The sequence below is a fragment of the Equus quagga genome, chromosome 6 (genome assembly GCF_021613505.1).
Source record: "Equus quagga isolate Etosha38 chromosome 6, UCLA_HA_Equagga_1.0, whole genome shotgun sequence".
Taxonomy (NCBI): domain Eukaryota; kingdom Metazoa; phylum Chordata; class Mammalia; order Perissodactyla; family Equidae; genus Equus; species Equus quagga.
The window spans coordinates 115,569,951-115,597,748 of NC_060272.1; the positions used below are offsets into that span (position 1 = coordinate 115,569,951).

Consider the following 27,798-nt stretch of genomic DNA (forward strand, 5'->3'; position numbering starts at 1 on the left):
GCTTTGCAAAAAATGTAAAATCATGGGTCTCTAAATAAAAATACATTATTTATGTTAACATGCAATGGGTTTATTATTGTTATGTTTAAATGAACTAATAAATAAGCATTCCAAATACTTCCCAGTTTTAATTTCTGATACAGTCAACATAGATAAAGACAATTTACATAAGCAAAAACTCTTTGGCACCTGCAATAATTTTTATCAGTGTAGAGGAGTCCCGAGACCAAAAAGTTTAAGAATTGTTGTAATTTATCATCACTAATAAAGCACAATTATCATAAATGCTGCTTAGAATCAGTGCAAAGGAAACTGAAAAAGGAACAAGATTAAAGTTTTATAATTCCTGAAAGTTTGTCAGAATGCAACAATTTGCTTTGATTTACCAATGCAGCAAAGTGGATATTTTATCTGAAACTCCGCCAAGTATCTGTTAATCCAGAATATTTATCAACATTACTTTTCTAGCAACAAAAATTTAAGAACAAATTTTTAAAATAAAGGTAAGCCGCTATCTTTCAATCTCATGGCAATTTCTATTCCTTCACTGTTTCTAAGACATGTGGATTTGTTTTTCCAGATGATATTTTTGACCAATTTATATTCATTAATATACACCTCTCCTTTGTGACTTCTTGCATGTACAAGTAAAGCATTAGTTGAGACTTAGGAAATGTGTCAATAAAAAGCTATCCAGATACTCTTAGACTCTAACTCCAGAAGAACAAAGGCTTTAAGTAATTTAATCTCCCTAGATGGAAAACAATGCCTAGATGTATACTTAAGCCTTCTGCATTCTATGTAAATTATTCCTCAAAGAAAAATATTTCCATAAAACAGTGTCTGGCACAATAAATGTTAAACAAATTGGGTGACTGAATCTAATCATCTGGGTCATCTCTAAGACAAATGTGCCTAACTAGGAATATTATGTTTGGCAATTTCAACCCTAGTATGTATACCTAGTTCTTCTTGAATATGTAATGAATTCTGAGATTATGGCAGAACAATATCCTCAGGCTACTAAGTTTGAATAACCATCCAAATTGTATAAAACTGAAAAAAGTGGCCTATCACACTGGTAGTTCTGAAATCTAGAATTTGGGTTGGTTTTAATAAAGAAAGGTGGGGGAGAAAAACAGTCCTATGTTTTTAGAAAATATTTATTTAAAAATAAGATTTCTAAAAATACAGTACATAATACATTTCAAGAGAAGTAAAAATTCCAGAATTTAAATAAAAAACAATCTGCAAAGAAAAATAGAAAGGTAACATGATAAAACTAAACCACTAAAATAAATTAAAAAAAATATATTGTTCTTAAGGTAGATACATGGTTTATTTTCCATTTTAAGAACCAGTGTAGACTTTTCGCTTAAACAGGTATATCTTAGATACATGGCTCCCACTTGATATTTTCCTCCTGCCTCTTCTCATCTCTCTCAATTAGTATTTTCTTTATTACCATTAGCATTAGAAATGTTAGTGAAGATTTTCTTTCAATGCTCTTAGGGGAACAGACAGGTGAAACAGCAGACAACGCAGTAAAACAGCCCTCCGATTTAAACATACGCACTGAATGAAAGAATGCCTGACAAACTTAAAAGCAAAATCTTCATAGGGCACTTGGAACACACCACTATTAAAATAAAAGTCTTTTATTTTAGGAATATAGTATTAGATACAATCTGAGGTTGACACAACATTTTGGGAGCCTCAAAATATCACAGATTTTGCCTATTCATTAAACTCACCAGTTGAACTTAAGACTAATTCCAGGGGCACAGAGCTCATGCAAGCAGGGTCGTGTGTGCTCAGGTCTCACCAACAGCCTGCCCTGTTCCCCGCATGTCAGACCTGCACGTGATCATCTGAGTGTCTCTGATTGTGGTGAAAATTCTTCCTAGGATATCACTGATTTGCTTTATTCTACCTATGCTAAAGTAGAAATTTCTTTTTAATGGTCATCTCTGGAGGACGGCAGAGAGTGGTGAACTCTCTACTACTGTATAACTTGAACAAACAGCTGCATTCAGCTATGTTAATTTAAATAATACATAAACAAGCCAGATAACCCAGAACCGATACTGTGGCAACAAAATCTGGGAAATATATTGTTGACAATTAGAGAGACATGTGTTGCTGCTGCTTCTCATTTTGCTTTCAAATTTTGCTTTGTACAATGACATGTACGTCTATATTTCTATATATCATTCAAATGATCCTAAGTCACATTTCATGTAAGTGTCAGACTTGATTCTTTTTTTCCATTCAGAATTCACTGCAAAACCATATACTGTATCTACATTCAAAGAGAGATTGATTTTAGTTGGTGATTGAAAAATAATGTAAAACATTCTCAAACGTGATTGTCTACTTTTCCAGTACATACAGATTGTATCTTCTGGCCAAAATTTTTAACCATTTCAGCTACAGTGTTAAGGACACTAGATGAGTGTTTTGAAAGTCTGTGGAAACAAATAGGGAATCAGAATAGGATACACAGCAGTATTACATTTGGACAATTACAAGTACTTCTAAAGGGTGCTTTTTCCCATTTTTTGTAAAATGAATCACTAAGCAGAATTAGTTTTTAACATAATCTAACTTTTTATGTAAAGAGTAACAACATCAAGACTTTTTTTTTGTAAAGTTCAGTTTTCTACTAGTAGTTTTGCTTAAATCAAAGTACATTTGCATTTCCTATTGGGCAAGTGTTTGTATATGTATATTTTAAAAGTGTTCTTTAATTTTATCTTTATTTGCAAAATAGACAAATGGCAATATCATTCTTTAATGCCACCAAGGATTACACACACACTCACATACACAGACGCAGAATTCTTCATTTGTAATCAGAATGGCCCTTAACTTTCATTTTAGCATTTTGTTTCAGCATTCATTAAAAGAGCCCAATAATCAATATAGTTCATTTATAGAAATAAAAGTAGAGTTCTTATTATTTCTTTTTCTTGCAGAAATAAAACCAAACAAAACAAATCTTGTGAAAAGAGCTTCAATTATCTTTTGTAACTTCAACCTATTAAAATACCTTTTAAAGTAGCCAATCTATGCTAACATACAAAATGAAAAACCACGCTAATCTGCCTAACTTAAAAAAAATGCCCAAATGAGAGACATTTAAAACCAGTAAACTGAGGCAGCAGTGTGCAAAAACTACAATCCATTAAGCAAAATTATTCTTAGTAACATTAACTTCTACTTTATAAACACAAGGATGCGAGAAGGAAACTCTCAACCAAAAAGAAAATGAACTCTTTGGTACAGGAATTAAAAATGTCACTCAGGGCTGAAGTGAGCAGCACCACAATGTTGTCGTTGTTGAGGTTGTAAAACACTGACTTCAGGCACCAGTAGGTTCAACTTCACCCCATGTGCATGGCAAGAACACAGAACTCTCACTAGGCAGACAGCTTTCCATTTAGTTAACAGCCTATGCAATTAAACCCTGTACTTGGTCAGAGGCAAGCAAAGCCACAAGAAGAAATACACCTTTCATTCTTGCTGTTTTGTCCACATCTTTGTTTATGTATAAAGCTATCAATACCAAAAAGACGAGAGTGTTGAATTGTGTAAGCACTACGTTACATGCTACAGGTATTCACAATACCAATAGATATGGAGACCCTCAAGGTAGCAAGAACTCCAAAACGGCCCAAATTTTAAAGTGAAAATCACCCTTTATAAACAAGGTGTTCATCTTTCCTCTGGTGACAGTTTACTATAATACTTAGTATCCTTTCTTTGCAATAGGAGACCTGGAAAAAAGGTCAGCTTTTTCAACCAAACTTTTGGCAACCTATTTATTTCTCCTCAGCATTAAATAGCTGCCTCGTTCACAATGTTCTTAACATTTCATGTTACCAAACACTACACAATTATATTTAAAATTTAAAATAATTTCTCAAAGGCATCTGACCAGCTGAAAAGAATGAGCAATATAAATTGCTTAGATAAAATCACTCAAACGAAATGCTTAGATGCATTAACAACTCTTACAGTAAAATAGTATCAACAAGAGATAAGCCTAAATTGATTGTAGCAGGGGGTTTTCCAATGTCACAGAAACTATCAGCAACTACCCAGATGCTGAGACACTGATTATCCATGTTCCATCTAGCCTTCTCTCCATCTTACTGTAAGTTCCTCTACTCTCTTCATCCAATTTTGGCTACTCACTACTCATTTGAACTTGTCCTCTATGGTGGACAAGGGAAAAGAACATAATAACAGTAAAAAATATAATGATAATGGAAAATACTGGCAATACCAATGACTTGAGAATTTTAAATACCATTGTTATCTCTGCTTCAAACTAGCACTAGCAGGCAATATTACAACATCCGAAAAACAGACAAAAATGTAGTAAATGTTGTTAAAAGTTGCACAATGATAATGAAAGGAGACGTCAGAGAAATTATCAAGTTCCTGAAGTTAAACCATCATCGTCTCAAAGGCAGCAGAAATGCTAAATATTGACTGATATACAGAAGGACAACATTGGTTCAAAATACTCCAAGCAAGTTGGTTCTATTACTTTCTCACATTCTACTGTAGAATATTCTAGAATTCAATTGAGAATGGCTAAATTCAGAGCATAATGAAATTTGTGTTTTATAGATAAATCCAGAGGATTCTTAGAATAGAAGGTAACAGACGTGGACATTAAATAATACACTCATTCATTGTTAATTATATGGTTACTAATACTAGCAAGTAGAACATACTAAATGCACAACTTACTAACTACTTTTGCCAATACTTATATTTTTGAAAGCAACAATAGTAGTATTGAGTAAAAAATCTAATACTTCTCTCTATTAGTAAATTATTTAGTGTTTCTAACTGTAAACTTTACCAAATAAATTCTAGATATATCTATGTATATTAGAGGTCACGTCAAAAACTTGTTTAATGAAGCAGCAGTAGTTAAGTAAACTTGATCTGGGTAACTACTCACACACGAGGCACAAGGGAAGCGGTCAGTGACTAGAGAAAGGTCCAGGGAGACCAGCAGCTCTGTTAGTATCAACGCTACTGTAACCAGGGCTGGACACACTGTGATTGTATAGCAACACACGTGAGAACACTAGAACTTCCCCATGACCTAACACATCGAAAACTGTGTGGACGTAATCGAAATGACTGCACATTTCCTGGTTGGAAGTGCTGTCCTAACTTAAGTCTTGATGATGAGCAGTCAGAATAAATACACCCTGTTGGGTGAAACACATCTTCAACTCATTACTTGTATGTAAGTGACTTGAAAAAGCCTGATGAAGAATAGTTACAACTGGCCACCATCCTTAGAGAAAAATACCTCGAAGCACTAGCAAAAATGCAGTGATGTTCATTCTGACGGAAGTGTTGACTTAGCTGTTAAACTGAACTTTATGCATGCTTATGTTCTCAACTTCGACTACTATTAAAAGTAAACTATGCTTTCTCCTATTAAAAGAGATGAATACATTAACTGAAATTTTAAATATAGCTATCTCTTATGTTAACCACCAATATTTTTAATACAACTCTTAAGCAAAATAGCATTTTTCTTTAATGGAACATCAGTTAACTTAATATTTTTAAATGATAAGTCTTGGTTTCAAAGTACCAAGAGCTCTTTAGCTGGATGCCTACTGTGTGAGGGATTTTGAATTCAATTTTTGCCTGCAGTCTTGAGCCCAAAAACATCTTTGTTTACAGAAAAGAATAATAACAAATATAATTGTTCAAGAGGCGTAGTTTATAATATCTAGGTAAAAATCTTTCATTCCAGAAGCCCAATTAATGACTTTGCTGATGTAACACATCCTTTAACATACATTTTGCTTAAAATGAAACGGAATGTTTGTAAGAAAATACTTCATCCAACATATAGATTACATCACTAATCTCATTGTTCATTATTATTTTCTAATGCCTAACATCATTAGTTATTTGCCAGGTTATCCAGAATATAGAATAAACTGGCTACTAAAGCTACAGCTATAACTCTGAGTAGGAAAGTTTAAAAAGAATGAAGAAAAGTATAGAAAGAATTAGTAATCTCTTACTATTTTAATGCAATAGAATCAGTAAAAAAAATCATTCCAAAACTGAGATTTAAAAAACTAACTTTTTTTTAGCTATTCAGTAAAACACATTAGATATTTGCTTGCCATAGTAACTACAATAAATTTCTGTGTTTTGTAATAAATTGGCAATTTTAGGGTAATGGCTCTTCTAAATCTAAGGACTTAATTTGCCAAAATAAGGTTTAAAATAAAATTCATGAAATGGTTGACATTTTTTATCCTGATCTGATATAAATTTATAATTGATAGTAAAACATATAGTAAGAATATACATAAATGAAGCAAAGTAGTCATCATATTTGTATGAACCAGACGTTGACACCATAAACAGGAACACAGTTTCATAAAATCTTACATTTTTGTCCATTATTCTCCCTAAGTTTGCACCGCCGACATGTTCAGAATTTGGCTGCACAATTTCCTCGTGGGGCAGTTCAGTCTCTAGAGCCAGTACAATTACATCACTTAGCCAAAAGAGGGCGCAGAGAGAACACCGGACTTCACGCACGCCCTAGGAAACTGCCAGGTGGTTTCTCTCAAGTCGTCTAACAAGAATTAGAAAACCCACAGTTAGGGGTGCTAACTTGGGAATACTGAAAGTTACAGCATAAGTATATATATACTTTAATATAGATTCTTATATAAATATATTGATATGTAGCATTTCTGCCATTCAAACAAAATAAATATATGCCTTGCCTATACTAGTTTGTATTCCAGTAACTTAGAGGGATCAGGACCAGGGAAGATAAAGAGAAAAGAGGGAAGAGTATGCACCCTAGAAGTGGTAAGTCTAAGGATAACAACAACAAAAGCCCTCAGAGGGGGAAAGGAACCCCCTCTGCTTCTTACTACTGAGGCCGAGGGTGGCTCTGAGGACCGCCCAGGTGCTTTGCAGGGTAGCTCCTGCTACTCTATGAAGTATAAATATGTCCAGAAAGCTCTTTAGGGCTCTTCACTTGGCTTTGCTGTTTCCTCAAGGTCCTCATTTCAAAGGAATGTATACAACATAAGGCATTCAACTGATATCTATCTACTTTATGTATACGTTGCTTCCTTATAACAGTTCTGTCACCAGGCCAAATTTGGTCAATACGTTAGCTTGCACAAAACCCAACCCATTTGCCTGACACAAACATACTAATTTTGTGGTTCATTAAGCTCTATAAATATATTTCTCATATTAAATTTACTATGCATCTTATCAGCACCAATAAAATATTTTCATCTGCCACTTCTAAGTGCTTAAATAATAAAGCATTGTAATCAGAACATGAAAGACATGGTACTGACATCTCTGAGATGAGCTTATTCTACTATTTTAGAGGATATTTACAATTTCTGAAAGAACTAACCACAGTATAGTTAAGTGGCTGACAATGGCAATCTTCTGTTTCATGATTTGTCAGGTATGATTGCTTACTATCCAAACTAATTAAAAGGAAAATATTGATATGCTCGAAGAACAGCAGACCTCTTCAATCTTCTCTTCAAGGGAAAGACTGTGAGTACATATATTTTTTAAAAAGATATACGGATTTTGCAGTATTCTAATGGAAAAAAATTTAAAGGCTGAATTTCCTTCAAAGCATGCTATATGCCTTTTCACACAAATGTTCTCTGATTTCCAAGAGACCATCATTATTAGCAATTTAAATTTGTATAAAGCTAATGATAAGTCCAAATCATTATATTTCTTATTTTAAGGTTATTTCCTAACATTAGCTACTAACAAAAGGTCTCTCAATCCAAATTACAGTTGGCCAATTAGAATTTAATTTCAATTTGGGTGACTACAGGTACACAAAAATTACTTTTACTATAAATAAAATTTCAATATTTGTTGGCCAATATCTATTATATATAAACCTTCAATGTGTAATTTTAGATCTACCAGTAGGTAAATAAAAAGTATATATATTTTTCCAAAAGCACAATATTCCTCTTTATACTGTACATTAAATATTATCTAGTTATATTAGCATTTTAAAACATACACCTTCTAATATAAGTGCACTGGAAAAGGTATCTGTGGAGTTATTGCAAATTCTCTAGCCTTTTGCTCATCAGAATCTCAGGGTAAGATAGGAATACATGCCCACTTGGTTAAAAATTTCTCCTTGGAGCAAATATTTTTAAAAAACTCAATAATTACAACAGTACAGGGAAAACAGATGGGAAAGGTAATGTGAAAAAACATTTTAATCCCTCCTTTAAAATAAGGTAGGTAGTTGGTGTTTTATTTTAGTGGTATTTTTATTTTATTTTTGGTGGACAGAATAAAACATTAGAAACCTACTGCTAAGAAAACATTGCCCTTTTGTTGCTGTTTTCGTTTTGTTGTTGTTCGATCCTATGCTGCATTTTAAAAAATCTTGCAGCACATATAAAAGGAAGTACTGTGTATTTTAAATTGTATTTGATAAAGAAAACTTACATATAAGGTGTATCAACTTTTGTAAAACCTGAAGAATTAATGTCAGATTTGGTTAATACTGCTTAAGAGTGAGAAATTTAAATAAACATCTGAAATTTCCCATAAATTAAAATCCATAACATCGTCAGTACTACAAGAAATTATGTACAATTATTTCATCGCAATCACTGCCTTGTGAGTTTAATAACAAAAGCATTTAAAGAAATCCCTGTGGAAAGCTAACTTGAAAGTAAACATGCTTTCAAACTTAAATATAGAGCTTGTATTAGCCCCACAACAGGATCAAGATCACTATTAAAATAAAGCCCGGGGCACATTATGATGCCTAAGATTGGTGGGTGGATTTTAATTGACTTGAAGACTGTCATAGTTCTATTATCAGAAAACCTGTAACGCATTTCCAGCATGGAGGACCCATCTGTGCCCACCATCCATCTGTTTAGACGTGATTGGCAAAGTGGTAGGGAACTCGCAGTGGTTGCCTCTGCCTGAAAGGAATAAACCACAGGATCTTCCAACGAGTGCCAAAAACTTCTGAGAAGGTCTGCTGCCATGGCTTTCGGGGCCTCGATCTACAGAAGACAGCATTATTAGTGAAAGACAGCACTCCCATGGTGCACTTCAGTCAGCTAAAACAATACAGGTTGGCTGGGGATCCATTACTGGACTCTGATGAATTGTGTCCCAGCATCACAAATACAGCTTTTCTTTCATTATGGCATGCAGCTGAGTTCTAACTCTGGAGAGCAGATATTGTATCTGTGTCGTCAATCAACCTAGGGCAACTTTTGAAGCAGAGGAGAAGCTCGGGATTAACAGAATGTGTGTCAACAACACAGTAGCAAATCTCTTTGATGTACTTTCAGAACAAATAATTTAACTTACTTTAGTTAGACAAGGAGCAAGAACGATCAGTACTTATTTTGTTTGAAAACTATGATGGCAAGAAGACCCCTACTGTAAGACTGGGTATGCTTGTCTAGCTCAGGTCTTAGACAAGGCACCAAGAAAAAGCCATTATTATATTATCTTTCCACTACACACAGACATTTTTCAAATGGAGCTAGTTGTTTCTGTTTTTAAATAAGAACACTGCAGACTTCACTTTTATACTTACATTTCTTCACAACAGTTTGACATCTTTTCAATAGACGTTGTATCCTATTAAAATTGAAAAAATTACACTCAGATGTAACAAAGTTATCAAGGCTTTATTCTCTATCTATTTTATGATGTTTTTAATCATATTCAGAAAATACTCTGAAGATTTAAACAGTTTATATATGGCTACTAAGAATTTTAAATTATCTACACACTTTGCTGAAATTCCCGTGGAAGCACAAAATCAACATCACATTGTGCAAAAAAAAAAAATTTCTTCAATTACAAAACTTCACAAAAATTGGAGAAGTCTCACTTTATTAAAATATAACCTTTTACTACACTTGCTTTCTTGATAATTCTTTCAAAAGACTAGTGTCTATTTTTATTTCAACTGTCGGTGAATATGCATTAAAAATAAATAACAAAATGACAAATGAAAGGCACTAATGAACAGAAAAGAGCCAAGAACCAAGAGTGCTATTGGTTCTGGACTTCTGTAAACACACACAATTCACAAGGCAATCTACGCATCTGCCACACTACAACATCTATTTTTATGAAAAGTAAAGTTAACTGATGAGCATTCTTTGGTGACAACTATTCCCTTTTTCCAAGAGAAAAATCAGTCTCTTCAAAATAATGCAATTTCTTAGTATGTGTTCTCTTTAAGGCTCTAACAAAAATATATAAGAAAAACAATTCAACAAAAAGAACATAGCTCCTAGACACACGGGTATAATTCATGTTAAGAGATGATGTATCTTTCAACTGAGAAACTGTGATAAGCATTGTCCAAATAATCAAAACACAAATTATACAACCTTATTTTAGAAATATATTGACATTTTAAATATAAAGTAGTACAAGAGAAAATATATTCTTTTAAATACAAAAAAAAGTTAGAGATGTTTTCCTCCCGTTATCCTTTAGGAGCTTGCTCATATACAGCAGGTGGACTGTGCTGTCATCAAGCAGTACTATTCACGCAAATATCTGTGGCTGCAACTCCCATCCCAAGAACTACTTTGGTTGTAGAACTTTCTTCCAATGACACTAAGAAAAAGCTCCTTTACTTTAAAATACTCCTCATAAAAGTTACATGAATAGCTCATAATAGTAAATGCTCATGTATGAACAGCTGAAAACTACAGTTAGCCCACAAAAGGGAAAACAAGTCTATGTTTTAGATGACTAGTAACCAATAATAGCATTTCATTTCCAGATTTCCCAAGAATTTGTGACAAGATTAAAGATCAGCTATATATTCTATACTCATTAGTTTTCCTATCATGCTTTGAAATTCATGTTATCCAATGACAATTCTACTTATAATTAAACTTTCTTGGTTCTGTTGCATAATTTCTGTTGCATAATTTGTTACAACATACTATTTTGCTTTGTGAAAACAGTCTGCAAACACATAAGAACATTGATTAGAGTCTTAGAGGGAAGTTGGGCCTGTGGTTCCACATCTGTTAAGAAAGTAACTGAAGTAATTTTAACGGTTTCTTAGAACTGATGAGTGATGGGTTGTTTCAAAACAATTAAGATAGCTTGTGCAAAAATACAAAGGGAAAGAGAACAGAAGTCAAGAAGTGCTATTAGGAAAGGTACATAAACGGCCTAAAATCACATCTGTGGATAACTTAAAAATTGGAAACTACTTCAGGATAAGGAATGCAATTACAAGGTCAGACTACTGTAACTAGCTAATATTACATAAAATGCTTACTAGGCAGAAATTTACAACTTGATACAACTTGGAGGAATTTACTTGTGGAGACAAAAGAATCAACTTTAAAGACTTTGGATTTAGACTTCATATGGGAAGAGTTTTTATTTTCAAGTGTTTTTGAAATCTCTTCTAGAATCTGGTTCAAGAAATAAGTAGAATACTACCTATCAAGTTATTATGAACACATGGTTATTCTATCAAAGGATGTGATATTCACCGTGACTTTATGAACAGGATTTGTGAGGCTAGCCAAAAAAGGCTATTTTTTTCTCTCTAGAAATGGCAAATGTTTCTCTCTCTGAAACTCAGCTATCCAGAATACTGTTATAAGAAAAAAGTACAATTTGTATTTGAACAGCCAAACATGTTACAAAGTTTTTCCACTGGCACTTACACAACATACTCAGACCAACACAAGTTATCACACCTTCACATTCATAAGCGCAATAGAAACAGCAAACTAGAAGAGGAGAGAGGTTACTACTGGCAGGAACATTGGAAACCATAAGTTATTTCCAAGTGCCAAATTAGGTTTAATGTACTTTTTGTTTTGTTTTATAAAGCAGGGAAATGTGGAATACTTCAGAAAACACGAACTAAAAATAATTAAAATAGGTTTTGCTGCTGATAATTCCATTCAATATAAGACTCAATACCTTTAGTGACCATCAGAAAATGACAGTAAGATGATTGCTATCTTCAAGGAGTATAAATATAATTGATAAATTCTTAAGTTATATGTAAACTTTGACTATCCAGAGAAATGTATTCTTCAAGGAATCATAAGAAACAAGCTTATTGTATGTTGTCTACAATCAGGATATCTTATTTCCAGAGAAATATTTATGTCTTGATTATGGTCTAATGATCAAAATACCTAAGACTTCCATCAGTCTGCATAACTAAGAGAGATATGCAAATGCCTTCAAATTTTAAAAACTGGAAGTTTTCTATTTTCTAAAAAAGGATAAACTAGAAAGAGCAAGACTTACAGAAATATAGGCCTTGTCTATTTTATCAAACAATACTTTATCTTCTTCTGATGGCTGATGTTGCCCTAAGAACTGATCTTTCAGATTTAGTCTAAGAAAATATGTTTGACTAAAAAATAAAGCTGTGCCCTAACTAATAAGAGTACACCCGGAATGGAAAAAAAAAGTTCCTAGAAGAAAGGAAGAAGGAAGTAGTTATTGCCTATTGAAAAAATCGGGAGATGAGCAAGGCCTGATGGTCCAGTGGTTAAAGTTTGGTGCTCTCACTGTTTCAGTAGCCAAGGTTCATTTCTCAGTGGCGGCACCACACCACCTGTCAGTTAGTTGCCATGCTGTGGTGGCGGCTCACGTAGAAGAACTAGAAGGACTTACAACTAGGATATACAACCATGCACTACAGCTTTGAGGATGAAAAAAAAAAAAAATGGGAGGGGTGAGGGGCAAAGAGCAAGAATTTATCACCAGACATTTTCTGGCTAACAGACTTGAGAATCTAGTCCTCTTAGAATACATAGCTTGATGATACAATCCATCCAACTAACTCACCCTGCTTTGAGTTCATTCTCATCAAGCAACACTTTGCCACATATGTTCTTGTATGGGAGAAAGAGTGTGCTGTAGAGTCCTTTGGCGTAATTGAAAATTGTACATAAGCGAATAAACAGTCCATCTGGTTTATACGACTATCGCTTTTGAGTCTGGAAGTAAGAGTCATTGCCCCTGTGCCTGATTAACTCTGGAAACATTTTCAAACTGAAGCTTCTAGACCTGCCAACGTGAAGACCTGATGAAAGTAAGAACATTGTATCAGAAAGATTCCTTGAAGACAGTTCCATCTATCCTCAATGATAGCCTATACTCTTTATTCGTATTATAGGTCTTTCCATGCTTTTAACTCTGTTGCACATACCTAATTCAATGACTGTTGATTTAATCTGGAGTTAAAAACACTATTTAGGAAAGTTTTTCACAACCAGAGACTATATACCTGTTTTATCTATTACTAATTTCTACTAATTCTAAGATAGACTTTTGCTTGCCTTCCTAGCACCTCTGATCAACAGACAGACACCAGGTCATTTAGCTTTCTATCTTCCATAGCACCTAGTGGCATATATTGTTCAAAGAGGGCACCCAATATGTGTTTGCAGCACTAAACTAATTGAACATAGAACTATCATGATTCCTTGTTTTTATTTATTTTGCAGTCCAAAGAGAGAAAATGTTCTGTTAATCTTAGTTTTTTCGCCTCCTTTGAAGCCAGAACTCACTATATATCCCTCATTTAAAATACGTCGTTCTTTAAGCATCCATCTCCAACAGCGGACCAGCTATATCTTTTATTAGAGATCTGAAGTTCACATAAACATTTAATCAATCATGGAACCAAAGTGAGAGGGCAGTAGATCTTACATTTACAGCCACTGAAAATCTCTTTCCAGAATAATGCCCATACTTTTCTAAATCAACCTACTTTCTGGCTGTATAAAATCTTAGAAAAGTTACTAAAACTCTCTATTTCAATTTTCAAATACTACTACTTAACCTCATAGGTCTTTGTAGGGATTAAATGACTTAATAAATGTTAGAGCCCTTAATAAGTCCTCAATAAAGGGCAGCCCTAGTTTTTACTGATATCGCCTACTGAACACTTTCTGAGAGGGACTGGAGATAGAATATCTCAGTTACATCAGAATGTAACTTTAAATAATCATATTTAAACAAAAAAGGAGTTTTTATAATGAAAGATAAAATGACAGAGACTATGGGAGACTACACAGATAAAATCCAGTGTCCACAAGGGGTTTATAATCTAGTTGAAAATACAAGTACTAAGGACATAAGCCATGATTCACTTTCTCATTTACCCATCTATCAAAAATGTACTAAGTATCTATTATGGTACAGCCCTTGGCATCAAGCAGCCTACAGTCTAGGGCAAGTAGTCAAGGATGCAAGAAATAACTACAGGAATATACAGACTATGCCAGGGAGGATAACTATACCCAATAACACGTGGCATAAAGAAGCCTTACACTAAATATTTGAAACAGCTGAAAAATTATGTTTGCAATCAACACTTAGGGCAACTATTCTTACACTTTTAATACAAAATTACACTTTCAATAAGATTTTTGGTTATCAGTAGAGGTAAGATAGGCTAATGTGCCCCTTCGGCTGGGATTTGGGTGTAACTAATATATTGATAGAATGTGACAGAGAGAAGCACATGAATCATTGTGGAAAAAGATATACAAGTTAACCATAAATATAAGATTCACTGTGTTTTTCAATCCTATAATATTTTAAAGTCAGATTAAAAATTCTTGTGGATTCAGAGGCCGGCCCGGCGGTGCAGCAGTTAAATTCGCACGTTCCACTTTGGTGGCCCGGGGTTCACCGGTTCCGATCACGGGTGTGGACATACACACCGCCTGTCAAGCCATGCTATGGCAGGAGTCCCACATATGAAGTAGAGGAAGATGGGCATGGATGTTAGCTCATGACCAGTCTTCCTCAGCAAAAAGAGGAGGTTTGGTGACAGATGTTAGCTCAGGGCTAATCTTCCTCAAAAAGAAAAAAAATTTCATGTGGATTCAGAACATGAGATAAAAAAATGAATATCTTTGAAAAACATCAAGTAAAAGGTAAACTCATAAATGTTTAGCTTCTGTCCAAAAAAAAGCATCGACTTAATTACTCGAGCAATTAGCAATGCTTTAAGAAAATTAAAATGTACTATTCCTACAGAAAAAAATTATAGAAATAGATTTAAATTGTTTTTAATTACTTTTAACCTTATCAGAAATACTTCCAAGGAGTTTATTATACTGAGCAAAGAGAGACGATGCAATACAAACACATTTTCACACAGGAACGAACACGTTTATGCGAAAGAGCAATCCAATTCTAAACATAATTTTGATGCTAACAAGCATTTTTAAAAAGTATGCTTTTATGTTACCATGCAATGTAACTTAGTAGGTATTTAAACTAATTCCTTGGCAAGAGGGAAGCCTAGTTTCTATAAAGTTCTCTATTGTATCAAAATTCAAAGAACTACTACAGCCAATACAAGATGACATTAGAAGCATATAACGTGACATTTTAAATTTTTATCAGTTTTCTACATTTTTAAAAGCTACTGAGAAGGTATCTTGTATAATAATTGGAAATACTGTATTAGAAATACATTTTGTTTTTATTAAACAAAAATATAATCCAGAAAGGAAAACAAAATGCTGTACAGAGCTCCCTTTACAGAAATGTGAGTGAGTTGGGTTTAGCATTATTACCAGTGATTTCCATATGTGCAATGCTGATTTGGAGTTATGTAAACCAAACATAATTTGTACAGAGATGGTACTGAATGCTGCTAATTCACCACTCTGCTGCAGTGGGATACCTGGCAAAATTTAATTATAAGGATTAATAATCTCAGAACCACATTTCTGGGTACATATTAAAAGGCAGATAAGTCCACTAATTGTCTGATTAATGAGAATGCTATTTAATAGATAATCTCACTTAAAGTAATTTGACATTTTGAACATAAGATATTTTTCATTGCATAAGATAACCAACAATATTAAGTCACCCCTGCATTTGTGGCTCTTTCTGTACTTATTTAGGTAAACATGAGCCAGTATTTAGAGGGAAAACATTTTCCCCTTTTAATTTGAAAAGCTTTGCTTTAAGCTACCCTCAATAATTCAAGTAGAGTCCAACACTCGTACCTGTGAGACCAAATGCAAAAAGCTCAATTTTTTCTTTGAGAACTTAAAGCCTTTTACAAAACTGCCACTGAATACATCTTCCCAACCCTACCCTCAACCTCAGCACAACTGAGAAAAGCACTAAGCTCCAGAGACGCCGTCAAAAGCTGAAGCTATTACATAAACTCCACGCTGCCCAGAAAACAAAAATGCTTGTATATAAAATTTAGATAAACTGTCAGGGCAGTGTCATGGTACACAATAGCTCACTGTCAGAAGCGCACCAGAAGGCGCTGCACCAGCTGTTCCAGAGCTTCTTGATGAACTCTGCAAGCCCAGTGACGGAAACATGACTAATACAATCACCCGGCACTATGAGGACTGGTGCTCATCAGAATGGACATTATTCTTGGCTGTGTGTGAACTACTGCTCAGTAAGAAATTCTGACAACATCAATTACTTTAATAACAACATCACTATCCATTTCATTCAGAAACAGGAAAAAAAAGGCTAAACAGTCTAAGTAAGGAATAATTAGAATAATCTGTTCCCTAAATAAGGAACGCTTCAAAGCACATTGCTTTGAAGACACTTTAACTTCAATATTAGTTTTAATAAAAATGCACAAACACATATTTAAATCCTGTTTGAAATTAAATCTAAAAATAATCAAAGGTAATCCTTTAAAATTGGGTTTAAGATTAGTCTATTCCACAGAAACATCTGGTTGTGTTGAGATCTTTTAACCTGGGAAATGAGATTAGAAATACACTATTTTTAAATTTAAGTAATTTTTAATTATTTTATCTGGGTCACAGATAATCTGCTCTTGCTAGGTCTAAAATGACATCAGATTATCATTACTATGATTATCCTGCTACCTTCTACTATCAATAAGAAGACGGGATTTTTCCTCTGACACAGGAGAGAAATGATTTATTTATTCCAAGTAAGAATAAATAACGAAAAAAAATTACTGCAAATTGATATGCTGCTTCCTCAAAACCTCAATCTACACCTAAAGAGACAGCATCTGTTTTGCTTGTTTGTTGTCTAATAGGTCTGTATTCAAGCTATCGAATTACACAGTTTATATAATGAAATGATACCAGTGTTTTCCCCAAATGCCTCTTGGTCTTTGGGGTGCAGGAGGAGGGGAAGGAGGAAGACTTCAGTTGGAAGGGTTAAATTTACTGTGATTCCTTCTCCTCCTTTTCTTTCTTAAGCTACCTGACAAATTCATCACTACTCTCACACTGTAAAGAGAGATCCATGGATTCAGATTACGATAAAAACACGTCCAGGTGTTAAATTTCCTGTAGGTAGCATTAATTTTTCACAAAATGAAATAGCAAGCATCTTTTATAAAGAAAGTAAGCAAAATACTGAATGCACGACAACTTTCAAGAAATAAGCCTTAAAGAACCTGAAATCAATGTAGGGAGGAGTGCATTCTGAAAACCTTTTAAAATTTTTCGTTAGATCCAAAGAGTGGTGCCTGATGTGCACTATGAAAGCCTAGGTAAATGCCATTGAAATTTACCATAACTTTTCAAACTACTTGGGTTCAAGAAGTACAGTGACTAAAGACTGGACTAACAAATAGAATATATTCTCTCCCTTAATACTTGCATTCTTTGTTGAATGTTTCCCAAATACATAATTTCTACAGGCATCAGACCTGTCTAGTACAGATGTTCTGAGAGGATACTATGCGTATACAGAAAGAGATGAAACTTCTGAAGGCAGCATTATTTAACAAGTGTGATTTCTCCTCAGTTTTAGAAATATCACAACATCAGAACCAATCTCCCCATCTTAAGACAATGAAATGTTCAATATTATACCAAAAGAGAAAACAGTGAAATTTGAAAATTAATATTAACATGTAGTATGGAATAGAGTTATAATGGAATCTGATGTTATACATACTTTAAAAACAAAAAAACAAGATAAATAACTTTATGTCCAACTCAGAAGTGAATGCTAAAATTTTAGACTAGGGATTCTTAAAAGATCTTGAAGACTTCGCTGCCAAACTCCACTCTCTGAAGCTACTAGGGCTTCTAGGTGAGAAGGAAATTGTTACCCTCAGCTACAAACCCTGCCAGCCCTCCTAAGTTACTTGACACCTTAGCAGGGATGCTCCCAAATGTCCATTTCCAGTCATAAATCACAAGAAATTGGGGAAATCTGAGAAATCCTATTCCAAGGGATATAAATACATACCAATGATTTTGGTAAATTCAAAAGTAGAAATTCCAAAAATGCAAGCATAATTTGGCAATTTTGACATGACTTATAAACAGACTATAACCTAATTATGAATTTGTACGAAAGTAGAGACAAAAGATTTTAGGGGAAGACCCACTCTGATCCTCGGCATTGTTATTAATATCATGTCATTCATCATCATCCTTAAAGAAATGGCAAGAGATATAAGAAAATATTTCAAGCTAAATAATAAAAATATATTTAGATAGACATTATACAATCCATGAACAGCCAATAAGCACATGAAGAAGTGTTTGATATCATTAGTCATCAGGGAAACACAAACTAAAAAGAGATACTATTAAAACCTACCAGAATAGCTACAATTAAAAAGACTGACAATAACAGATGTTGACAAGATGTGGAAACCAGAATTCTCATACATTTTTGGTAAGAGTGCAAAATGGTACAGTTACTTGGGAAAAAGATCTGGCAGTTTCTTATGAAATGGAATACTACTCAGCAATAAAAAGGAATTATCAATACATGCAACAATATGGATGAATCAATAAACATTATATTGAGTGAAAGAAGACTTACATAAATGAGTACGTATGAAAATCTATAATCAATGATGGTGAATCATTCATCCACCATCCCTGACCAATGGTGGTCAATCAATCATCTGTGGTGAAAAAAATCAGATCAATAGTGCCTTTGCAGAGGATGCAGATTTACTGATACGAGGTATGGGGGACCTTCTTGGGGTGATGGTAATATTCTGTATTGTGAGAGGGGCTTGGGTTGCACATGTGTCCATTGATCAGAGCTTATCAAATAGTACACTTAAATGTAAGCCGTTCATTGTATGTAAATTTTCCCTCAAAAGAAAAAAAATGTAAACAAGTATTGAGCTCTAGTTAATGATTTGCATGGTGAACTATTTGATGCCTGCAATCAACTTTGACATGTATCAAAACATATAATGGATTGACAGATGGATTGTTTGAAATGAGACAGCTAGAAGGATAAAGACAGAGAGATATCTCCTGCATTATTTCTTTTTTTGAAAGTTAATGTTTTAATTAACATTTCTTATTAATCAATAATAGAAAAGGATACCTTAACAGAAAATAGACAAAGGATATTAACAAACCATATATATAATGAATGAACAAATGAATGAAAATGAACAAGTGAATAAAATTAACATTTAAATTATGCTAGAAATTAAGCTTATTGAGATACAATTCATATACAGTTCACTCAAAGCATACAATTCAATGGTTTTTTACTATGTTCACAGAGTCATGCAAACACCATCACAACTAATTTTAGCACATGTTCATCACCCCATAATAGAAACCCTGTACCCTTTGGCCATCACTTCCAGCACTCCTAGTTCCCCAACCCTGGGCAGCCACTAATCTGCTTTCTGTCTCTATAGACTTGCCTATTCTGGACATTTCATATAAATGTGATCATACAAATATGCGACCTTTTGTGACTGGTTTCTTTGACTTAGGATGTTCTGAAGGTCCATCCACACTGCAGTACGTGTCAGTATTTCATTTCTTTTTATGGCCAAATAATATTCCGTTGTATGGATATACTACATTTTTTGTACCCTTTCCTCAGCTGATAGCCTTTGGATTGCTTTCAGTTTGGGGTTATTACAAATAATGAATAAATATTCATGTACAAGTTTTTGTGCAGACATACTTTTCATTTTTCCTGGGTATATACCTAGGAGTGGAATTGCTGAGTCAAATGATAACTCTACCTTTAACTTTTTAAAGAACTGCCAGACTGTTTTCTAAAGTATTTGCACCATTTTACATTCCCACCAGCAGTGCATGAGCGCTCTGATTCCTCTAAATCCTCACCAACCATTGTTACTATCTTTTTTTATTATAACCATCCTAGTGTGTGAAGTGGTACCTCATTATAGTTTTGATTTTCATTTCCCTGATGACTAATGATGTTGAGCATCTTTTCACATATTTATTGTCTATTTGCATATCTTCTTTGAAGAAATATCCATTCACATCCTTTGTCCATGTTTTAATTAGGTTGTCTTTTTTTATTATTGAGTTATAAGAGTTCTAGATATAAGTCCCTTACCAGATGTATGATTTGCAAATATTTTCTCCCATTCTGTGAGCCTTCTTTTCAGTTCCTTGATAATGTCCTTTGAAGGACAAAAGTTTATACTTTGGATTAAGTCTAATTTACCTATTTTTTTCTTTGGTTGCTTCCACTTTTGGTGTCATATCTAAGATACTATTGCCTGACCCGAGATTTACTCCTATGTTTCCTTCTAAGAGTTTTATAATTTTAGATCTTACATTGAGGTCTATGATCCAATTTGAGTTAATATCCATTTATGTATACAGCGTGAGGTAAGGGTCCAACTTCATTCTTTTGCATGTGGATATCTAGTTGTCCCAGCAGCATTTGTTGGAAAGAGTTTTCTTTCCCATGCTGAATAGTCTTCAACCACCCTTGCTGAAAATCAGTTGACCATGGATATACGCATTATTTCTGGACTCCTCAATTCTATTTCATTTGTCTGTATGTCTATCCTTATGCCAGCACCACACTTTCTTGATTACTCTTGCTTCATAGTAAGCTTTGATGCATTTTTTTCTTACTATTTTTTTCACTGAATATATTCTGGTAAACACAAGTTTTCATACACAATATACATGTTATATATAATATAATAATGGAGATCTTTTTTAACACACATTTACTTACAAACACGTGAATTAATCCCTACAAAATAAATTTGTAGAGGTTGGTCAAAATGAGTGCACATTTTCAATTTTGATAGACATTGATAATCAGCCCTTCAAAAAGAGTATACCAATTACACCCCCACCAATAGCATATGAGAAAATCTGTTTACCCTATATCTTCTGCAATACAGTGTATTATCAAACATTTAAATCCTTATTCAATATGATCTTTCTCACTTTTTGATCTTCTCTGTTGTGATAAATCCTATTGGGCTAATAAATACACGCAAAAAAAATTAAGACAACTACTAAAAAAAAGTTTCTACTAGCAACTCCATTGTCTGTAATTTACCTTAAATAAATAGTTTAAAGAGGAAAAAGGAGATGTTCAAAGTAATGTTATTTGTAATACAGAAAAAAAATGATCGCGTACCAGATGTTGAGCAACAGGAAAATGGTTAATTAAAATATGATATATTCACTAAACAGAGTATATCCAACTATTAAAAACTATAAACGTGAAGTCTATAGCCATATAAAAAATACTTTACGTTAATTTTTAAAAGCAGGATACAAAATTCTATGTATACTCTGCACACTGATTTTAACTACCTTAAAATTACATAGGCCTATGGAAATGAGAACATACAAAGGACTATGGGTAACTTCTCCTTTAATTTCTAAACTTTCTGTAGCTTTTTGAATTAAGTTCATAATTATGGAATATGTCCATAAATACATTACTTTATATTAAAAATATACTTACTGTGATGATGCCAATTAGTTGAGTATAAAAAAGTCCAGTTATTCCAACTAACAAAGTAATGCCCATAAAGGCAGCTAGTCTCATTATGGCCAATTCATGTCTAACAACAAAGAGGTCCTATAAGAAGAAGAAAAAGAAAGTCTTAAAAATAATTCAATAAGTTACTTATAGTTGTAATAATAATCAAGAATTAAGCCATAACATTTCCCCTTATTATCTTAAAAGAACTACTCCCCTCGCTTTTGAGTTTATTCCACTTAATCAATGTATAAATATTTGAAAATTTCAAAAACAATTGTTTTTAATCCATAGTAGCAAGCTGAAAAACAGGATTTTACTACTCCACTGGGTCGAAAAACCTCAATTCTACAGTCGCAATTCAGCCATGCTCATTTACTATTTGTAGTAAAAAACATCCAAAATCAAAACCAAAACAGATGGTGTACAATCTCTGATTTGACAAAAGGAAATTTTAGTATTGTATTGCTAAAAAGGTTGAATGTATGAGCCTGATTCATAGTATTAAACGTCACGTGGCCAAAATACTTAGAGATTATGTAACAGTCAAAACGCAGGGAACATAAATAGTAGGATCATAGAGACAGTTTTCTTCAAGCCCACTTCATTTATTCATCCATCCAACCACCCAACCACCACTGCCAAGCACTGTGCTACGTAGTAGAAAGGTAAAAATGATAGATATCATCCGTGCCCTCAAGAAGTATGCATTTTATTTAGAGAGAGCGCTCAACTTTGCAAAACTCCAAAACAGCGTGATACGTGCTCTAAAAGGGACGTGTGCACAGGACTCTACAAACATAAAGGAACGCCTGGACAGGAGGGAGCAACGGAAATGCTGGGAGGGAAGGCTCATTTTCTGGCTCAGGGTATAAAACTTGGGTCTTGAAAGTGAACCAAAGAAATTATAGTGGAAGAAGAGGAAAGCAAAGAGAAGCAGTTCATGACCCTCGCTGTTACCAAGCAGACAGACCAGCGAAAGAGAGTGAAAGAACAAAGACTTCTCCTGGAACCTGTCGTTGCTAAGCTTTGGAATAAAACAGCCACAGTGGATAAAAACAACAAATGAATGGGAAGGACCCCAAAAATATAACCACCCACGTGCTTTTTTAATACTGATTAGGGTTAAGGCTTCAAGGGATCCTGATAGCAATACCAAAAGTAGGGAGGCCACTGAACATAATGCACTTGCTCGAAACAAAGGAACTGATGCTCTTCTGTGTTTCGCAGTGATCATCCGCCAGACTCAAGCAAAAATCAGTCAACTCATTAGCCTGGAAAAACTGAAAATTCACCAAGATACTTAAGGTGTTACGTAGCAGTCAAATATTAGGCAATCCTTTCAAAACTTCGCTAAAAAGAGCCTAATGCAGACTCCTTACAAAACATGTAAACATGAAAAGATGGGACTATAAATAATATAAAAAAGTACAGTAAGTTCTGCTATAACGCTGTTTGAAAACACAAATGTATTCCAATATGACTGATACATTAAGCAACAATTTGAGCATAGCAAGCTTTTGTGTTTGCTTATGCATGATTTTATCTGCGAGAAACCCTAGATGAACACGGAAAACTGCATCCAGCTAAACCAAGCCACAGAGAAATACACAACACACAAACACCCCCTCAAACATCTACCAGCTACCTCAGTTTATCGTGTGTGTTATGAGCCACACTCACTCACATCTGGTATTACAACTTGGCCTCCAACTTCAGAGGACCTTCCTCCATCACTTCACGATAACTCACACACTGCAGCTCTTCCAAGTCCCACTCCACAGGAAAACTTCAGACCTCTTTTAAGTTAAAGGGCCATGTTCACTATAGTATTTATATATAGCTTAACTATTTAACGTGTATAAGACTGTGCCGCTGTTTTATCAGGTTCCTACCTTCTTAAGCGTCACTGACAAAATTTTTGAGAGCTGTGCTTCCATTTTCCCATAAGCCCTGTGGCCTTCACTGCACAATTCTGCATAGTGGGGTCAATTTTAGGAATGCATATATTGTGTTATACTAAGATTATTGTAATAAAAACATCATATATGACCAAATAAAATGCATCTGCTCTTGTCCTAATGAAAAGATTTAACAAATTTTTTGCCAACTAGAATTTATAAATGTTAGGGATGAAGGTGAGAGGAAAGGATTTACTTACTAAATTTATTCACTTGGTTACACATTTATATTTAAAAGTATTTGTGTAAAATAGTAAAATAACTTAGAAATTGTTTTTTATCACTCTTCGATGTTCAAAAAACAATTGTATCCCAAGTTTACACAGAGATAATTAACATCATCAGTACTAAATCCATATTTTGAGTAATTTAACACCATTCTCCAGAGTACAACATCTTTACTTCTACCTTAGTTTTTTTTTAGATACAGCACCTTTTGAATTCAAAAATTGGCTTGGGAAGTTTTATCCAAATCACAATAAGCCATCTGCTATTCAAGATCTTTACTACATAATCAGTGATATGGCAGAATGTGTCTCCCCAAAAATTCACATGTTGAAGTCCTAACCCCCGGTACCTCAGAACGTGACTGTATTGGAGATGCGGGCCTTTAAAGAGGTAAATAAGATAAAATGAGGCCCTTGGGAGGGGCAATAATCCAGTCAGACTTGTGTCCTTATATGAAGAAGAAATTTAGAAACACAAAGAGACACCAAGGATGCTCAAGCACAGAGAAAAGACTACGTGAGGACACAGCAACAAGGTCGCCATCTGCAAGCCAAGGAGAGAGACCTCCAAAGAAACCGAACCTTGATCTTGGGCTTCTCGCCTCCAGAACGGTGAGAAAATGAATTTCTGTTGTTTAAGCCCCCCAGTCTGTGTTATTTTGTTGCGGCAGCCCTAGCAAACTAGTGCAATAACTGTATTTCTTCATTATTTTCATTTCTTCCCAATTTTTTAAGAAATGTGCTTATATACAGATAAACACATAAAACATAAGTTCAGTTTAGAGAAAAGTAACACCGCCCTCTCAAGAATGAGAACATTTGAAACCCCACAGAGGCTTTCCTCGGTACATTCCTTCCCTATCACATTCTCCCCCTCATCCCTACCCTAAAGGTAAAGCTTCCTGGTTCATTTGGATACGCCCGTGTTTCAGCAGCACATTGCAAATATCTTCTCCCGCTCTGAGTCCACCTTTTCACTCTGTTCATGGCACCTTTTAATAACCCCAAGTACTCAATTTTATTGTAGTCCAACTTATCGGACTTTTCCTTTAGTGCTTTTTATTTCCTGTTTAAGAAATCTTTCCCAACTCTGCGGTAATAATGACAGTCTCCTATATTATCTTCTAAAGCCTTCAAAAACTATATAGCTTTGTCTTTCACATTTAGGTCGGTTTCTTTAAAAAACTCTTCATACACTGATACATACATTGCCTTCAGATATTTGATTTTTTTCTCTAATATGTTAATGTAATAAAATACACTGACTGATTTTCTAACATAAAAACAATCTTTCAGCCCTAAAATAAACTCAACTTGATCAGGCTAGTTACATATGACCAGAGTCAGTTTGCTAATATTCTGTTTAGAAGTTGTTTATCTATGTTCACAATCAGACTAATCTATAATTTTCTTTCTTTCTCTTATGATCCTTGATAAGCTACGTATCTACCATATGCTATACACATAAAATTAGTTGGGGAGAGTTCCTTCTTTTTCTATTCTTTTAAAGAGTTTGTATAACACTAGATTTACTGTTTCCTTTCATCTTTGATAGGGCTAGAACTCATTGGTAAATCTGTGAATATTCTTTGAAGGAAAAGTTTTAACTACACACTCACGATTACAGAACTACCTATGTTTCCAATTTCTTCTTGAAGCAAGTTTCTTCTTGAAGCTATACTATGCTTACGATCAGGAAACTCAGCAATGGAAAGATGTCAACTATCCAAACTGATACATAGAATTAATACGATCCCAATAAAAATCCCCCACCAGTAGATTATCTACTCTACTGATGGGATTTTTTTCATCTTACTTTGATTTGGAGAAATTGCTAAGGAAGCTGTTTCTAAATTTCATAGGAACAAACAAACACAAAGAATAACATAGCACTCCTACGTGAAAAGAACAAGGTGGGACAGCTTGCTCCACTGAACGCATTCTCAACAGGGGTACTACCACTCCCAGGGTAGATACTTGAATAAGTATCAGAGGGGGAAAATTGGTTCTTGCAGGAAAAAAATCTTAGCTATTACAATGGTTTGTGGCCGTACACAAATCAATCCTACCTGACAAAATCTTATTCCTCAGTATTTAACTTCATAGAGAGAAGGAAAGAAAATGTCTAGAAAGGTTCCTTAGGGAGCAATAATAATGACAAAAAAGGTTGAGAAACACTTTTCTACTGGATAACAAGATTTATTGTAAAATTACAGTCATGACACTGTGGTACAACCACAAGGATAGACAAATAGACCAACAGACTAGGAAAAAAACCAGAAACAGATATATACATATACAACTCTTCGTTTATTACAAAGATGGCACTGCAGGGTAGAGTAGAAAGAATTATCTTTTCAATAAATGGTGCTAAATCAATTGGATATCCATCTGCGAAAAAAGAAACCCTGATCCTACCTCATAAGAATCACAAAAATCAAATCCAGGTGGAAATATGAAAAATATAATACTTGGAAGACAATATAAAATAATTCTATTGACAACTTGGGGATAGAAAAATATTTCTTAAATTGAAATCAAAAAGCACTAACCAAAAAGGAAAAGATTGATAAGCTGGAGTACACTAAAATTAAAAACTTCTGTCCATCAAAAAAAACATTAAGAGAGTGAAAAGGTAAGCCACACGGTAGAGATACTTACAACACACACAATCAGAAAAAAGCTCAAATCTAAAACATCCTACAACTATAAAAAAAAAAAAAAAGTCAAATAATCCCCCTTCCAAATGGGTAAAATACTTAAACAGAAGCACTGCACCAAAAAGGCTATTCATAGTCAGTGAACATAAGAAAAGGGGGTCAATACCATTAGTCACTGGAGAAATGCTCATTAAAACTCAATGAAGTACTGCTCATCCCCACCACACTGGCTAACTTTAGGAAGACCTGAATAAGTATTAGAGAGGCTGTAACCAGAACTGATACTCCACTAGTGGAGGTTCCTTACCAAGACCACTTTAGAAAAGCATTTAACAGTATCTAAAGGAACATACACATAACCTCTAACACTATCACTTCTAGCTATACATCTGAGTGAAGCACGTAAGGCAAGAGACAGGAACAAGGCTGCTTATGGCAGCATTTTCGTACAGCCAAAAAGTGTAAACAATGTAAATATCCACCAATAGAACGGAGAAATAAATTGTTTTATATTGTGAAATACTACAAATATTTATAGCAATAGTCATAGCAATGAAAATAAACTATATCTAATGTAACAAAAAGAATAAATCTTATAAATATTGCTCAAAGAGGCTTTGCAATAATTCACTGAGCTACGTATATTTTTATTTTTGTGCACTCTTCTATATGTGTATTATATTTTACAATACAAAAGTTACAGAAAATGTAATTATAGTAAAAAGAAAGTTGTGATTGTGAAATATAAAATAAAAAACAGTTTCTTAATTTTAGAAATAGAAACAGAACTCTTTTAAAATATATTTGACAAAATGTAAAATAAAATTTAGTTAAATATGGCCTGTGAAAGGACAGACAAAAATATGTCAAATAAGTTACAGAAAAGGATATAAGAGACAGAGGAAAAAAAGACAGCTGAAGAGGCAGACCGGCTATCTGACCTCATCCAGCACTTTCTTGGTGGCCCACTCTGATCCAACCAGTGATCTCCTTGCTAGTTCCCAAAGGCGACATCAGGGCTGCAATATCGTCTTCCCACAAACTTTTTCCTCAGATATCCATATTTAGTCTCTCACTTTCCTCAGGTCTCTGCTTACCATCACCTTATCAAAGACTTATTTGCTTATTTTT

At 34.1% G+C, this 27,798-nt stretch overlaps 1 protein-coding gene across 4 annotated transcripts in view; it reads right to left on the reverse strand.

Moving 5' to 3' along the window:
- Positions 1 to 1,642: 1,642 nt before the first annotated feature.
- Positions 1,643 to 27,798, reverse strand: part of ZDHHC21 (zinc finger DHHC-type palmitoyltransferase 21) — a 68,048-nt gene continuing 41,892 nt past the window's right edge. For 3 of the 4 annotated variants that reach the window (XM_046663989.1, XM_046663990.1, XM_046663993.1), the window contains 3 exons: positions 21,802 to 21,918; positions 9,650 to 9,693; positions 1,643 to 9,104 (listed from right to left, as the gene is read on the reverse strand). In XM_046663989.1, coding sequence (XP_046519945.1) covers positions 8,972 to 9,104; positions 9,650 to 9,693; positions 21,802 to 21,918 — 294 coding nt within the window. In that variant the 3' untranslated portion in view covers positions 1,643 to 8,971. The remainder of the gene's footprint in view (positions 9,105 to 9,649; positions 9,694 to 21,801; positions 21,919 to 27,798) is intronic. The other variant, XM_046663991.1, reaches the window with a different exon arrangement.